The sequence below is a fragment of the Alosa alosa genome, chromosome 10 (assembly GCF_017589495.1).
Source record: "Alosa alosa isolate M-15738 ecotype Scorff River chromosome 10, AALO_Geno_1.1, whole genome shotgun sequence".
Taxonomy (NCBI): Eukaryota; Metazoa; Chordata; class Actinopteri; order Clupeiformes; family Clupeidae; genus Alosa; species Alosa alosa.
This window is the reverse complement of record NC_063198.1, coordinates 915,692-933,890: the sequence shown is the minus strand read 5'-3', so window position 1 is coordinate 933,890 and position 18,199 is coordinate 915,692. Positions and strand designations below refer to the sequence as shown.

Below are 18,199 nucleotides of genomic sequence, written 5' to 3'. Positions count from 1 at the left end.
TATTATAGGGAGCCAATGGAGAGTAACTAGGAGAGGAGTTACATGTGTCCTCTTTGGCTGATTGAAGACCAGGCGTGCTCCAGCATTCTAAATCAGCTGTAATGATCTTATTACACAAGCAGATAAGGCAGCTAATACTGAATTACAATAGTCCATCTTAGAGATGACCATGGTCTGAACAAGAAGTTGTGTGGAACATTTAGTTTAGTTGTGGTGATTGTTATGCTGGTTGCTAAATTAATCTCATTGGTTGCTATATTGGTTGTAACTGTGGAAGTGGTTGCTAGGCTGTTGCTAGGGTGGTTCTCATGGTTGGTAGGCTGTTGCTAGGGTACTTGAGGTGGTTGCTAGGGTAGTTATAGTGGTTGCTAGGCTGTTGCTAGGGTAGTTATAGTAGTTGCTATTCTGGTTACTAGGGTAATCATGTTGGTTGCTATGTTAGTTGCTAGGTTGTCATCGTGGGATTGGTTGATAGGTTGTTGCTAGGGTACTAAAGGTGGTTTCTAGGCTGTTGCAAGGTTAGTTGTGGTGGTTGCTATGCTGGTTGCTAGGTTAATCATGTTGGTTGCTATGTTGGTTGCTAGATTTTAACTGTGAAAGTGGTTGCTAGGTTGTTGCTAGGGTACTTGAGGTCATTGCTAGGTTGTTGCTAGGGTGTCCATGGTGGCTACTATCAGAAATAAAGGAGTTACTACAGTGGTCTGCTAATATAATCATGTTGCTTTCTATGGAAACTGACATAGATGCTCAATTCCAATGGTTGCTATATTGGTTGCTAGGTAGGTGGTGGTTTAATGTAGTTGGCTGGAGGATTAGTTGAGGATAACTGAGTTGGAATGACTGAACAGTTAAATAGTTGAGTAGTTTAAATGGTTAAATTGTTTAACAGTGAATTATTGTAGTGAGGACTTTTATTTTGAAACAGTTTCGGGCAGAGGAAACAGTTGAACAGGATCTGTAGTCTTAAGAGAGCCAGATTAGCCTATTTCACAAGATAGGGCCGCTGTGTAAATCAACTTCCTGTGGAAGAGCACTGTCCCATAGACAGCAAAAGAAAATTCCACAGGAAAGACAGAAACAGGAAGACGTTTTACCCTGCTAATTAAGGTATCATTAACATCAATGAGGCCGGACACCTGGACACTGTGAAATTGGTCTATTGTATGCTTAAAGCCTGAAAGAGCGACAGTTGCTGCAGGTGGCCCGAACACCTGACACAGGATTATAATTGCTATCGTGATGTCATAATGGCCAATGTTAAGTCTATGGGGGGTTTTGAAATAGTTTTAATTCACAGTTTAAAAAGTATAAAAGTTACAAATATGAAAAGTCATAGCAATCTGGTCCATTTGAAGACCTACTTTACGAATTTGAATGAAGTTTCTATGTTAACGGGTTCAAGAGAAATTGCGTACGGAAAAAGTGGTAATCGGAATAATAATAAGAAGCCTAGGAAGAACAGTACAGTGCATTTTTATGCACTGTAATAATAAGAAGACGACTTTGGATAATTTTCATGCACTGTAAAAATAAAAAAAAAAGCCTGAGGAGGTTTGAGGTTTATTAGGTATGAGGAAGAGAATGACAGTTCAGCATCCTGGTGGCTTGTGGATAGAAACCGTCTTTGTATCTGCTAGTACAGGTCCGCATGCTCTTGTACCTTCTACCAGATGGTAGGAGGGTGAAGAGACTGGCTGGGATAACTGGGGTCAGCAAGGATCCGCTTGGTCTTTCTCTTGCAGTGCTGGCTGTAAAGGTCCTGAATAGCTAGTAACTCAGTCCTTGTAATGCGCTGCGCTGACCTGACATGATGACATGACCACCACATGATGCACCGAATTTGACAGGTTTGGACTGAAGACAGGCCATTTTAGCACCTGGACTCTTCCTCTATGGTGGAATACTGTTTAAATATGTGCAGAATTCATTTTGGCATTGTTCTCCTGAAATGTTCAAGGTCTTCCCTAGCCTAGGTTTTCCCATGCTGCCTTACGTTTGCGATTTTATTCACGCTGCTAGGCAGCCTGGATTCCATGGACTTCGTTTTCACCTCAACGAAGGAACCAATCACAGAATGGAGGGGGGACAGCAAGACGATGACGACACACCGAAGCGGTTATGAGCTACGTACAGACGCATTCGATAGACATTCGTAGCGCCGCCCTCTGGGCATTCGTAAACCACGTTTCAAATACAAAAAAATGTACATGTAGTTCCCAGACCCCATCTCAATGAGATGAGGTTTGGCGTTAGCCATGCTAGGTCTTGCCTGGAAAAGACATTGGCTGGATAGCAGTATATGTTGCTCAAAACATGTATACATTATTCAGAATTGATTGTGCCTTGCCAGATGTGCAAGATGCCCATGCTGTAGACACTAATGCTCGAACTGAGCACTGACACAAGATGGATAGCTTTGATACTTGGATAGGCCCTCTCATCTTTAGCCCAGATGAGTCCATCATTTCTAAAAAGATTGCAAATTTTGATTGGTCTAACCACAGTACATTTTTCCCACATTACCTCAGTCCATTTTAAACAAGCTCAGACCCTGAGCTCATACAATGAATTACAGAAACAGGTCTGGTTTTAATGCAGTGCCATCAGAGGTCCAAAAGACCACGGCCATCCAATGTTGTTTTTCAGCTCTGTCCCTGGTTTGCCAAGATTTCTCTGGATACTCTGAATATTTTAATGATATTATGTACTTTAGAAGATGAACTCCCCAAATACGTCACAATTTCATGTACATTGTTGCAGATTTGCACAGAGTGACAAAGATCCTTTCATCTTTACTTCTAAGAGACTCTGCTTCTATGGGATGCTCTTTTTCATACCCAATCATGTTGCCAGTCACCCTAATTAGTTGTGAAACATTCCTCCTTTGATATGTTGTCGGTGTCCTTTTTGTCGGAGTTTATGAGATTTGCAGATTATTACATTGTGTTTTTATTTGTATTTTACACAACGTCCGAGCTTTTTCTGATTTGGCGTTGGAGTACTTCTGGATAGTACAATACAGTGTTACATAAGGCTTTGAAAAATTACAAATACAGCAGCTCATATGTATCAGACTTACCTTGAATTCATTCTCATGGTCTTTAGGGCCTTTGTGGAAGGGCCTGTCATAGCGGAACCGCCTTACATTGTTCACACGATAGAAACTCTTAATGCGGTCAGGCACACGGTCCAACTGCAGGACGTCCAAACTCTCAGGAATGGGATTAACTGCATAGATTTGCAAATCTGTGGACTTTTGTCAAGAAAATTATTCCAGCAAAGGTATATCAGTTCAGTGAACTAATAACAATTATATAAAATCTACCAAACAATCAAAATGAAGCCTTTGATATCTGGGACCCTCTATAAATATTTCTATTTTAATGGACATGAAATCATGTATCTGAATGCTGGTTTTCGATAAATGGAAATGAAGCCATACTGTAGATACACCTGACTTTGTGAGATTGCAACATTACCATTGTTAACAGTAGTTTACTGCTATAACATTATAATATAGACCTTTCCACCAATAATTTGCTGTAAATTCTACAATAGAGCTTTTATAGTGCATTTTTTTGTGATGTCTATTACGGTTAGCTCAATGTAAGGGAGTGTTTGGGTGGTTGAATGAAGCTCACAGAGCAATTTGCAGACCTGCCAACTTGTTGACTATGCAAAACATTTAACCAAAGTACACGGTAGTTTGACCAGACAATGTTTAGACAGACTCTGGTTTGATAAATTTCGCTGTAGGCTACTCAAGTCTTCACCGACAATTAAAAATAGGGGCAGTCTGGACAAAACATGACATTTTCTGAGGTGTTTATGAACAAATAACAATTGAGACTGGTGCACTTCAGTAGGTCCTGTGTCCATATCAGGCCATATTTGTTGTTTTACAAATGACATGTCAGAAAAACATGTAAAAAACAGATTAATCACATTTAACCCCCATTTCTGCCCAGCATCAGCTACATCAAATAGTTTGTCTGTGTTGCAGTGATATTTAGTAGGCTATGTCTCCTTTTACTGTATGTGTGTTTGATGTGGAGCAAGCACCAATATGTTTTGGTTGTTAGATATTATATCTATAGTCTCATCTTGGTACAGTATTATTCATACATTTTCGAGCTTGAGGTGAACAACCTTAATCTGGAAGCCAGTGCGAATTTAATCCCAATCCACCATCGACTTAAAAGACGTCTTTTGGTTATAGGTCAGGTAGTTTACAGATTCAGGTTCCACCTGAATACCCTCGCAATGAGGGTCACTCTCACTTCTCAGTGAGTGGCAAGAATTCTGGTGGTTGCATATGCATTTTGCCTGAGCTAGATCTGATTTGCTTCCAGAAAATGCTCTGGCTGATCTTTGCAGTGGTGATGGTGGTACTATTCAGTCTCCTCAGAGCCCACCCCCTGCAGTAGTGGCTGAAAGGGCCTCTCTCAGGAGAATGGAGACTGCACCCAGAGGTGGTGGCGAATTTGTGGGCTCGCTTTGGTATAGCCCTCTTTGCATCGAGTGAGATGACCAATTGCCAGATGTGGCTTTCCCTAAGTTATCCGAGAGGCCCGTTGGGCCTAGATGTGTTGTCTCAAGAGAAGCCGGAAGAATTGCTATATCCCTTTGCCCCCTCTATCCTTGATCCCTCATATGTTGAACAGTCTCTCAAGAGGGCTACAGAGTTCTGTTAGTGGCACCGCAGTAGCCAGGGAGACATTGGTTTCGGCCCTTCTTTCCTTGGTCCACGGTGACCAGTGGTGGGTAGTAATGGTTTACAAGTAACGCAAATGAGTAAAAAAGAAATTATTTTTCAAACGTTCCGTTCCGAACGGTTCAAGTAGGCCTATGTTTAACATTTTCGTTCTTGCATGTGTTCCGCCACCAACATATCGGTCCTGAACCGGTTCGAACGCATAAAAATATCGCTTAAGTTCTTAAAGTTCCGCAGTGTTTGGCGGGCCTATCAAGTCTATTTTTGTGGACTTTACCTTAGAATAGACGTACTAATTATTTCCCCTTGATTTAGCCTATACCGTAGCTATGCCCAAAAATAATAAATCACAGGCGGCATCCAAAAATATTTAGATGGGCTATCCATCCCATGGCCTAACCTATGCCTATAAATAATTTCTTATCAAAAATATTTCTGGATACGTGCTAAACTCCTTACCTGGTTGTAGCCTAAGTTTTATCCATATGGAGATCTTCAAAGGCTTGCGCCATAATTCCAACCCTGTTTATAAACGAACCTGTCTGTTGCTGACAAGGCCTATCTCAAATTTCCCGTTTAACTCTTCTACATAGAATAGGCTATAATTATGCAAAACATTTCAAATCCCGACTTTAAAAAACGACAAAGCGTGGACAGGCAAAATAGGCTATTACGCATAGGCTACAAACAATTTCCAAATCAGTTTCAGTAGCCTACGCTATGAGCTGGCCTAAGATCCGAAGTGGCAGACGGATAGGTTACATTACAACAGCAAGACAAAATATACACATTTGGACCAAAGGTCCATTTATTCGTTTTTTTTTTCAAACTGCAAAAATCAAATTATTAGGCTGTTCGCCTACAATCAAACGAGTAGAACACTTAGGATATGCTTTTGTGAAATTTTTTTTGGATTTGTGGATTTCAGAATAACATTTCTGTTCCGGAACAGTTGAAGACCATTTTGTTTTCGTTTCCGTTCCTCGTAAAATTCCGTAACATTCTGTTCGTTTTCGGTTTTCGTTTTCGTTCCTTGAACCGGTTCGGAGCCCTGGTAACAAGTACTTTCCACGTAAAGTACACATATCTTCGTTGACTGGAATACAAGCATACACGTTAGCGCCCTCCCTACAGTGGGCAGTGCTTCGACTTGGCCAGCTTCACTCGCGGTCCGCGCGTGGGATCACGCGGCATCACGCAACTTTAATTTGTATTTTTCCAGTGACGCTGCAATGACGCTGCAACAACCGGCAGAGGTCTCAAGTGAGCAGGGTGTCTCGTAAAAAGAAATGGAGCTGGAAAACCCTAAAGAGACTTTTCACTACAGACTTTAGCAGACTGGTTTAGAAATAATTTAATAGCCAGAAATATGCCTGCCCTGCCCTAATAAAGAAATATTTGGTCAACAGCAAGTGAATCCCGTTTGCAAGAAGTAGGGCAAATTAATTTACGAAACCAAAATGTGGGTCATAGTTGTCTAAGCCTCTATTGCGTAGCCTGTTAAAAACGTCGCCAGATAGTATTAAATCGGCAACAACATTGTTTTCTGCAGAAGCCTACCCATGGCTACAGATTAATTCTGAACAGTTATTTCTCTACTGGCTCAATTATCACACCACTGTTTTGATTTGCGTAGTTGCGTTAACCCAACACTGACAATAATGTAGACAGCAAATTTCGATTTCCGTTACCACCGTGTAGTCAAGCCTTAAGCCATACCCAAGTAGCCTAAATCGAGGTAAATCGAGCTTTTTCAGAAGGGGCGGCAAACAGAGCGATGTACAGTGGCAGAGCGACGCACAGTGGCTGAAAGTGGTACTAAAGCTTCACGCAGCTTCACACCTCGTAATGCGCGACTGAAGTGGCCATTTGAAAGCGATGCCCACTGTATACTCAATTCATGTATGTCGGTTGTTTTGAAGATTAAGATTTTCCCTAACAAAATAATGATGTTCTGAAGAGCGTGAGCTTCTGCTGAAAGATCACCCAGAAGCACTGTGAGAAGATCCAATCGCAATATTACATCATAACCCAATAACCACCTTTCCACTTCAATCCAAAACAAAGCAACTGGTGAGCAATACCAGAATAAACGATCTGTTGTCTCCTCCTCCTCCTTACAGAATCGACAACTTGGTGTTAACTCCTTCCCCCAAATCCATAACATTTTTTTCGTAGCTAAATATTTATAGATTAATTTATATTGAAAATATCTTGCTCTTGTATCTATTGTTGTTCCATACAAAGTTGTGAAGACTTGCTTCCATGATATTGGTATGTCTAGCAATCTTTCCCAACTGTCAAAAATATTATAGGGTATTGCCACCAGATTTTTAGCTTGTAGATAAAAATTATACAGTTCTTTATTAACCTTTGCTTTTTTTAGCCACCTGGTCTGTTTTATACATGTAATGAGTATGACATAAATCCCCCTTCTTCCTTTATAATATCTTTTACAAACATTATACCTTTTTCAAACATTTGCTTCAAGAACATTGTGGCACCTCCACTCAGTTTATTAGAGTTAATCCATAGCATCTGTTGTAAAATTTGGTCATTGTTTTCTGGAGGATGATACTGAAAGTGCAGCCAACTTTGCAGTGCCTCTGTCAAAAAGGACGATACAGTTCAGAAAAAAATATCCTTCATTAAAAAAAACTGTGAGGGTTGTATTTGTATTAAATGGAAATAGTTTTTTTTTTTTCAAACATAAAATGAGCCTTTCCTAAGAGTCTACTAGAAAACCACTCCTTTTTGGGAATGAGGGAGGCTTTTAAAGATAGGTTCATAGCCTTCAAGTTCAGCAATTTTGTACCACCTACATTATAGTCATTATATAGATATGTGCGTTTGATTTTATCTTTCTTTCCATTCCATATGAATTTAAATATTTGTTGTTCATATTCCTTATAAAACGTTTCTGCCGGTGTTGGTAGAGCCAGGATCAGGTAAGTAAACTGTGACACATTCAGTGTATTTACAAGCGTTGTTTTACCAAAGATGGTCAGTTTATTTCCATGCCAGGGCTGTAAAATTTTTGAGAGCTTTTTTAATTTGATGTTAAAGTTAAGAGTGGCTATTTCTTTCATATTCTCTGGTATATGGATACCTAATACATCAATGTCTCCATCTGTCCATTTCACTGGCATTTCACATGGTAGTTTGAAATTTGTATATTTTAGTGAACCTAATCTCATTATTTGACATTTTCCATAATTAGGCTTTAATCCAGATATTTTTGTAAAGTGATCCATATCATTTATGAGGTTTTGCAAGGATGTTATATCTGGTCTGATCATGAAGGTTGTATCATCTGCATACATTAATAGTTTTTATGCCATTTAATTGCAAACCTCTGATGTTTTCATTAGATCTTATTCTTTCTGCCAATATTTCAATAGCTATGATGAATAAATACGGAGATAGGGGACATCCTTGTTTCACTCCTCTTTCCAGAGTGATAGGTTGTGTTGCGCCTGTTTGCACAATTTCACAAATAATCATATGTGATTAATAATATGACAAATAATCCCTGTGCACGGGGACCGAAACAATGCATGCCAACTTTTTCCGTGTTTCTCACGTATTTTAACTTCCCCCCGCTGTCTTGCCGTTTTAATGTTTTCCCGTAGAATATCCCATATTTTAATACTCTAATTAATAACTGGCTATTTATATTTTTCTGTGAAATAAGCAAATGTATTTGTTCAACTTTATGAAGCAGAATTACGCACTAGGCTACTTGGAACATAACACATTTGACAAAGGACAGATGTATGTTATAGTGACAAAATATTAACTTTCAGTGTTTTACGATGTCTTTGTCATGGGGAAGTTTTTTTCCCCATGCATTTATTCTAGGCTAATGTCAGTGACTGCCATGAGAGAAGCGGGTTCTGTGTTTCGTTCATGTCAGTGACTGACGCGAGAGAAGCGGGTCTGTGTTGCGCTATGCTAATTTATTTTCAATTGGGCATGCCGTGCCGTGTCGTCCACAGCTCAGTTCTGACAAAGCCGAATTTAGTCCTTTTGAAACGATGAGTGTGCGCATTTGTATGGTTATATTGCTTGACAGGGGGGATCCCAAGCAGCTTTCAGCCATAAGGCTACTTTGAGAACATTTCCTAATTCACCCGACACTAATATTAAACATTTTTGAAAACTATTTCGGCATAGCCTATTAACTGACCACCCGATTCACGTTGACTGGGGGGCAGGGGGGGTCGTCAGACATTTGTGCCCAGTTAATCCGGCCCTGCCCCCAACAAATCACACCTTCCCACCAGCTGTGACAGCTTAAAAGAAGTCAAGAGGACTCCTAACTCAAAGACCTATTCACAAACCAGTTTTGTGGCATTTTCGCCTGTTTTGAAATCCTATGCGACTACAGGAGCTTCCAATCGTGAGGAAGCAATTTTGCATTGTAGGCATAACTAACGTGCACTAACGCCACCAACAACAACCAAAACAAGGCTACTCATTGTCAACATGTAACTGTAATGTAACATTATTGTGAATCAAATTAAAATGTTCTCTTTTGCAAACGTAGGCATAGGCATAGTAACAGATGTTACAAAGATACTACATCAATCCGTATGTTTCATTAGGCTACTAGGCTATTTGTTTTGCCTTACTTACTTTGCCTTTTTATTCAGTTATTCATCATCTTCTGTCCTTGTGTAGCGCACACATTCTCAGACCTGTCACCTGCCACTCATCGTAAGGGAGGTGTTTGGAATCATTCCCGCGTTACAATCATCAGCCAATCAAGGTGGACACTTCAGTCAAGCTCGTGCATGAGTAATAACGTCATCCATAGCAACGAAGACTCACTCACTCTTAGACTGTTAGTCAAAGATTCTAGAGCGCTCAGCTCCAGAATCTGTTCAGGAGTTGTCATTTTCCCTTACTAAGAGTAGCCTAGGTCTGAAAGGCTTTGTGAATAACTTAATAAGAGAAACTCCTATAGCTAAAATCTTTTATTGCTATTTAGGAGTAGCCTACTCCTAGTGGTAAGATAAAAGGCTTTGTGAATATGGCCCCTGGTGTCTAACCCAATGCATATTAGTGTTAATTTCGTCAGACGAGACGAGAGGAAATATGTTCGTCAACGACCTTTTTTTTCACGACTAAGACAAGACGATGACGAGACGGCAGTAATGTCCTGAAACACTGACTAAGACTATCTTAAGATGCATTATTGTTGACGAAAAAAGACGAGACTAAAATGTTTTGCATGAAATAAAAACTAAGATAAAATCTCTTCATTTTCGGCCTACAAAATGAAAAGACAGAATATCTAGCTGTTACGTTTTCAAAATATTCCTCGAATGAGTTCATAATGCAACAGCTTTCCTGTAGGCTAGTCTACATGCTGTTGCTGCAACCCTGTGGCTGCAACACTAGAACTACATGGAACAAGAACACTGGAGATTTTCTGCCAGAGTTAGCAAGCTAACTACCTAAGCTTTATGCCACAAAGCTACATACCCAGAAGTTGAAGTGTCTCTCATACAAATTAACATCCCCCAGAATGTCCATACGAAAATGTTCATCATGTAATGTCAACAATTTAACTAGTTAGACTGATGATGCAAAGTTTGCTAGCAAGTAAGCTAATATGGAAAGTTCGCTAGCAAGTTAGCTATGGCTAAGATGGAGAGTCTGTTTGGGGAATGTGTTGTGTTTACATATCGCCATCTAGCTTATATGAGTAAAACATTAATACTTTGGCCTACGACAGTGTTTCTCAAACTTTTTCAGTTTCAGGACCACATAACTAACCCTAGCTAAAAAAAAAAAAGATTAGACCTACTTCAACAGTAGCCTATAATTAGTCTACACAATAGGCCTACTCACTGAACCACCTTGCTTATTGTCTTTGCACTTTGCTTATTGTGTGGATTCATATTGTATGATTTAAACTGGCATATCTTACATAGACAGTGTTGCAGAACTGTTTTTACATACAAGTTGGTTCAATATTGCAAACAACTCATCTATATTATATTTTACCACGCCTGCTCACGGACCACTTGGGCTAGCTTATGGACCACCAGTGATCCCCGGACCACACTTTGAGAAACACTGGTCTACGAATATGACAGTGGTCCAGTCAAATCTTTTACTGTCTATGGTCAAATCCTAGCCGAGCTATAACTGTAGCTCGACTTACCTGTGCATGTAAACATACTGACTGACAAAAAATCAGAATGAGTAATTATAACAGACAAGTAGCCCTGTGGACACACAATATTGTTGGAAAATTGAGATGTGTGAAACACTATTTGACTCAAATGGTAATCAGAAATAATTTGTTATAAAAAAAAGACTAAAATGTGTTGACTAAAACTGACTAAGACTAAGATACCTTTAGTTTTCTTTTGACTAAAACTAGACTAAAATGACGAGACCTCTAGTCGACTAAAACTTGACTAACAAAAATTATATTTGAATGACTAAATATGACAAAGACTAAAAAGGAAATTTCATCACAAGACTAAGACTAAGACTAAATTAAAAATAGGTGACAAAATTAACACTAATGCATATCCCATTTACACAAAATAATGGTCGAATATTAGGCTACTGATGATCATTGTTATTTAAGAACATGCAGAGCACCAAAAACATCTTGCTCGTAAAAAATCATCATACCGCACATTGTGGCGGGTCTGTTATTTAACCTACTTACTGTAGGCTGCGCAAACCACAGCCCTTTATTTTGGGCAAGCCTGCATTCGAGGCAGGCCTTCTGTTGAAGAATTTTATATAAAGCCTGCACTAACAGTAATCCTCCTGCCCCCGATACCACAGCTGTGGATAGTGTGGAATGCAAGTAATAACACAATCCAATGTGTGTCTCAATTGTCCCCCGCTGACCACCTCACACATTTCTCTAGATTTTGCAACGACCTTACATGACACAATGCCATAAAATGCCAGTGTTTAGGACACCGAATAATGTTTGTAATGATACCAGTTAGGCCTACGTTCAACAGTAACATAAGTGTAATGAGCTATTCATTGTCGAAGGTGCATGGTGAAGTGAAATTCTTACTTTGGAAAACAAACATTTACCGATATCATTGGATAGGGAATAGGCCTACTTGTTTATTTTTTATGTAGCCTACAATGGCCAGTTCAGACAAAGCCGAAATTACTCATTTTGAAACATTTGTATGGTTATATTGCTTGACTTAAATCCCAGAGAGTAGGCTAGGCTACCGCACCCCACAGTGATGGGCCTAGCGGTCTTACGCGTTCAGTGTGGGGTATAAACAAGCTGAGAATTTAGCGGTGTCACGTCTGCCTGTCACAGACGTGGGGAGCTGAAGCTTGGGATACAGTTACTACAGTAACAGTATTTTATTTTACTTCTCATGGAATATTTTTTTTTTCACTTTTATAAAGGCTTTGCTTGAATGCTGTTGGGACAAATAGTAGTTGATTATAAAGGCAACTTTCTGTTGCAATATTCTGTGTGTTCTGGACTGCAGGTAACTTGTTAAGCCAGTGGTTCTCAAACTTTTTCTTTCATTCCCCACTTTGATCAAGGAGGCATTGACTGATGATAGTGGAGATAGCGTGTTATCCCGAGGCCTTTGCAAGTCAGCATCTCCGACGGTAGTCTACCCTATTAAAAATTTACGTTTTCGATGTCCCAAACGGAGAGCCATACTTTATTGTTTTAACGATCTCTATGCTACTCACCAAAATGTAGGCATGGGAACATGATGAAGTATCCAACTGTCGTGTGTTAAATTATTGTGATTACGAGCCAGTGGTTTTCAAACATTATGTGTGACTCGGACATCTATGCAACAGACTCATATCGTCCTCGCATTCGCAAAATGAGGACAGGTAACAGATAACAGGAGTACCTCCAGTTATGCACGGTTTTAGTCAAGTCATTTAACTGTGCTGGTGAAACAGTTGTGTACTCTGGGCACAGTTCTGGGCACAGTTCTTCCAGAGCTGTCGAGATGTTTGTGTGAATGAAACAAAGCGTATAGGCCATAGTGTGACATGCGTAAACCAATGGTGTAGAGATGACGCCACAGGGTTTTATTTAAGAGAGCCTACGTTTGTATGTAGGCAATTTATATTCACAATACTTAGGCCTACTAAAATATATAGTATTTTATTTGTATTGGTTGTTTAGAGTAAAAAAAATCGGTCGGTCTTAACGCAAGTTTACAACCGGCAAGTCGGTCGGACTAAAAGGGGAAAAAAATAAATATTTGGGTCGGTTCTAAATTGACAGGGTCGGGTCGGGTTACGGCAAAACGAAAATATTTTTAAGGATGGCCTGGCAGTGTTTTTTTTTGCGCGGCCTGCAGAAGTCAGCCAAATATGAATGTAATTCTATGGCATAAAGCAGATGTATTTGTTTATTGTACAGAAAACATAAAAAAAATGACATGTCAAGCAGTCAATTGACTACATTGCAGTCAAGAAGTAGGGCAAATTAATTTACTTTAAACCAAAATGTGGGTCATAGTTGTCTAAGCCTCTATTAAGTAGCCTGTTAAAAAACGCCGCCAGATAGTATTAAATCGGCAACAACATTGTTTTCTGCAGAAGCCTACCCAAGGCTACAGATTAATTCTGAACAGTTATTTCTCTACTGGCTCAATTATCACACCACTGTTTTGATTTGCATAGCTCGCGCTACCCCAACACTGACAATAATGTAGACAGCAAATTTCGATTTCGATTTTCGTTACCACCGTGTAGTCAAGCCTTAAGCCATACCCAAGTAGCCTAAATCGAGGTAATGTTTAATTATGCATGATTTATTTTGGTATTGAATTCGTAGGCTGGGATTACTCTCGGCAAGTCTCCTGCTTTTTCAGTAGGGCTGCAGGCAGAGCGATGTACAGTGGCAGAGCAACGCACAGTGGCTGAAAGTGGTACTAAAGCTTCACACAGCTTCACGCCTCGTAATGCGCGACTGAAGTGGTCATTTGAAAGCGATGCCCACTGTAGGTTGCGATTACACAGCCGAGGAGACGAGTCGACCATTACGTTGGGACTGAGGACTAGAAACGCCATGGAAGCAGAGATGAATGCTAGTAGCCTACTAAGCAGCCCCCAATCCCATGGTCAACCCCTGGCCACATCTGCCACACTATTCCATCCCATGCGAAGGAAGAGGGGGCAACTGTATAATGAAATGCTTAATGTGTTACCCTAAGCTTAACAGTATCAGTCTTCAAAACCTGTACATCTAACCTTTGAAAACAGGTTGAGGAAAATTGCGTTGTTTTTTCAGTGGTTCTCGTAATGCTATAGTGAGCTAGTCCTAGTTGCATTCCACCTAGAACAAACCGAGCAGTAGGCTATTGCTTGACAGTATACTGTAACTCAGGGGTATCCAAAAATGGTTCCAGCAGGCACCAGGTAGCTTGCAATGCATTTTCTAAAAATAGCCAACAAATCGACAGCAGATCACGCTATAAAACATCCTCCATTGTGGAAATTTGAAAATATTTAATTGTAGACCATACATCTGTAACATTAACTTTATATTGGCTATATTTACTTGCTCCTCTGGTGTAGCCAATGGAAGCATATCTTTGCAAAAATTCTGTGGCTATTCCGTGTCCCATACGGTTCGTGCATGATTGTTGAAAGACTGAAAAACAATTGCTTTAGGTCACGGGCCCTTTCTCCTCTGTAGCCTACTGGTGTAGCAATAGCTCTGAAAATCTTGTGGCATGCATGCCAGGACTGTGTATTTCCTGGCGAAAAACAAAATAGCACGTGTCTTGTGTAATCCTGCTGGATTTTCTTGTAAAAATTGTTTTGGTTTTTTTTGCATATTTTGCTAGTATAGAGTCTAAGAAAAAAGATTTTTTTTGTCTTCAAATTTTCACGATCCATTTTCACACTTAGATGACATCATCATTTATATAATGCATAATTAAGACTGGGACTACTATCACTTGGGGGATCAAATTTGAGAAAACACTTTCTGTTGCCTAATTTTTGGGTGCTGATTCTGAATATCATATTTACTTAGCTGATTTTTTTAGTTTTAAACCTGCTAATTAGCATTTGCGGCCTAAAACTGCCCTCCATATGCAACATAGAATGGGTGAATAGGGTAAAAAATTTAACTCCTTGATATTCTTATGAAACTTTACTAGTTGATTATTTATGTAAAGACAATATTTTTTTGCATTACAAGTTTTCGGAAAATATATGTTTATGGATGTAATTTAACAATATCTCATTAATTATGCACTCATTTGCACACATTTCAATTACAAAAAAAGAGACATCTGAATATTGGATAGTTAACATGAATGTAGTCAGGTTCAGGTTTGCCTTCAGCTATATTACAAGGGATCACATTGTCCCCGGTGCAACTTGGGGTTAAGTGCCTTGCTGAAGGGCATAACAGTGGAAGCCAAGAATTGAACCGACAACTTTCAGGCTACTGCACGCTAGCCCAGCTCCTTAATCACTATACTACTACCGCCCACTAGAAAAAGACTAGAGTGCCAGGTGGTAATATGGGTACGGTGTCAGGACCACCATGCCTACGATATGCCGCAGCCTCTTCTAAGTGTCTTCTAGCACTAGCATAGACAGGTGGTCAACTGGTAACTGTAGCTTCTGACCAAACATCAGTTCGTTTGGGGAGTGCTGTGTGGACTGGTCCAATCCAAGAGAGTAAAGTCAATGGAGATAATCTACAAAGGCTTAGTGGCTAACAGATTTCCCAAGACGGTTCTGGCTTGGGTTGTCTTGCTTTAGCAACCACACAGTGCTCACACTCAGAACATCACTTTTGCACCTCATGCCACATCTGGGGCCAGTAGCACCTCTGGCATATCAAATCTGTAGTCCTGTCCACCCCCAGATGGCCATGGTTGTTGTGTAGGCTAGTGAGCACTATGACTTGCAACACCTTGGGCAGTAAAAGCTGCAGCACTGGATCCCTGGAAGGAGGAGCCTGGATCGCTCGGTACAAGGTCCCATCCACTTCCTGTATCTGGGACCACTTCTTTATCAGCTGCTGGACTTCCCTTGGTTCACTCCACTTGTCTTAACGGGTAATGGCCGTCCCTGTCGCCAAAACCACAGGTATCTGGATATACAGGGATCAGTCCCTTGCAGGACTTTCAGGTCTCTTTTGGTTCGACCAGGGATGGTGTCCACCATACAAGATTCTGTCATCCAAGAGTCTTGGATAGGTGAACTCGAGGCTTACATGTTGGCTATGGCAATCGGCAGGGGGACATCCAGGCCGTGTGACACAGATTGCAAAGTGTTAGTGGGGCTTGTGGGAAGCCTAGAAAGGGCATCGGCATTGCAATTAGCTGTCCCAGGACGATATTTGATGTAATCAAAGAGGGCAAGATGAGAAACTCAACACTGTTCCAGAGCGCCCAGTTTCGCTGACTGCAGGTATTGGAGGGGATTGTTGTCAGTGTACACGGTGAACTTGTTGCCCAGTAAATACTTTTTTTTTTGTGATTGCCCACTTGACTGCAAGGAGTTTGAGTTTAATGGCACTATAATTTGACATGTTCCTCTCACTTGGCCCGGCTAGCAAAGGCTATAGTTCGCCGTAACCCATCCTTCTCCTGTCACAGAACTGCCCCCAATCCTGCATGGCTTGCAAGATAAAGGGAGGACTGAAATCGGCATAACCTAGGACTGGCGCTTGAACGAGCACTACAGTACACATAGCTCCTTTAACCCTTAGAACCCGATTGACGCAAAGTGCGTCAAAAAACACACCCTTTCTTCTCTGTTACATTGCTCCGGAACCGTTCATCGCAGCGAGATGAAACCTTTATTGCGTGACAGAGCAGAAGTGGGGCTTTCCAACGAGACTACACGTCTGTACGATCAAGTATGAAAATTTAAAAAAATCATGAAATTAAATCAAATTGCTCTTCTTCTCTGCATTCACCTGCGCACCCATTACTCTTGTTTGAATTACTCGCGAACCCGTGATCGCATAGATATGGCAAGCATATCAAATGAAAGAGGAGACACAGGGCTATCCATTGGTACCATGAATATCGATCATTCTGGCTTATAAAAACAGACGATATGACTGCAAAATAATAACGTCATGTACACAAGCCAATGCTGCACACCAATTACTCTCGTTTGAATTACTCGCGGACCCGTGATCGGATAGATATGCCACGCATGTCAGATGAGAGAGGAGACACAGAGCTATCATTTGATACCAAGTACATCCTTCTGGGTTAAAAAACAGACGATATGACTGCAAAATAATAACGTCATGTACACAAGCCAATGCTGCACACCAATTACTCTCGTTTGAATTACTCGCGGACCCGTGATCGGATAGATATGCCACGCATGTCAGATGAGAGAGGAGACACAGAGCTATCATTTGATACCAAGTACATCCTTCTGGGTTATAAAACAGACGAAGTAACAGCAAAATAATAACTTCATATAGCTGGACTTAGCCCACGTTTTTGTCTGTTTTTGTGGCAAAGCATGTTTATAATCCAACGCTATCGTGTGTTTCTCTATGGCAAAGCATGTTCATAATCCGGTTTTGAGGTCCTAGCAAATTCCTGCATGGCATCCAATTCAAGGCTCACATTGCATCCCAATTTGTTCAACAAAAAAACACCTTTTTGCCTTTACCTTGTTCGTGGCAATGCAGTAATAAGTTGAGAATCATTATGAGTGCCTACACCATAGCCACACGCTGGTTAACACGCAAACTCGGGTCAAGTCAGGTCAGATCAGTTCGTATCACAGATATGGATCGCAGAAAGGTAATTTTTCATCACTAAATAAAAAATGGCATTTATTTTCGTAAATCACACACCACATATTTCTTAAATTGCTCAGCCCCAGAGTATCCCTCCAACATGGCAATTATATTGCCTGATTCAGGACAGTCTGCCCTACACACACATGAAATGCACGTAGAGCTATGAGCTTGCTGTGGTGAGATACATGTCGAAATATAAGAATTTCTATAATGCGCTTTTTATATTTTAATTCTTTAAAAATCAAAATAAAATCAATGCTATTACTAATACATGAAATTATGGCACATCTGAATAGCCTAGACTCTGCTGAATATGTGTGTGTGGCACTTACAATGACCAGAATAAATCCTTATGAATAAAGGTAGTGAAAATGCCCTAAAAACAGCTTAGGGTTCTATGGGTTAACTAACTGCTCACCTAAAATGACCCTAAACTGTTAAAATAATGCTGAAATACAGTGGGACAGTCAGTTTGAATATTTAGGATCCATTGAGATACCCCAAAATATTTTACACTTTTGTCCAGCATGTTGCTAAGCTACCTGACACTACTATTGTGTGGCATGTGGGCAGATTTAGCTGACTCATTAATATTTGCAGTTGAGGTCTTGCTGGTGTTAAATCAGTAAACTGAAATTGTTTATTTTTACACTTAATCCTTTGCACTTAGTTTGCCCATTATTCAAATTAGGGCCCAATAT

The 18,199-nt window shown here is 40.3% G+C and overlaps 1 protein-coding gene across 4 annotated transcripts in view; it reads right to left on the bottom strand.

Moving 5' to 3' along the window:
• Positions 1-18,199, bottom strand: part of dock3 (dedicator of cytokinesis 3) — a 557,701-nt gene that overhangs the window by 138,686 nt on the left and 400,816 nt on the right. For all 4 annotated transcript variants that reach the window (XM_048254372.1, XM_048254373.1, XM_048254374.1 and 1 more), the window contains one exon: positions 3,080-3,246. In XM_048254372.1, the coding sequence (XP_048110329.1) occupies positions 3,080-3,246 (167 nt within the window). The remainder of the gene's footprint in view (positions 1-3,079; positions 3,247-18,199) is intronic.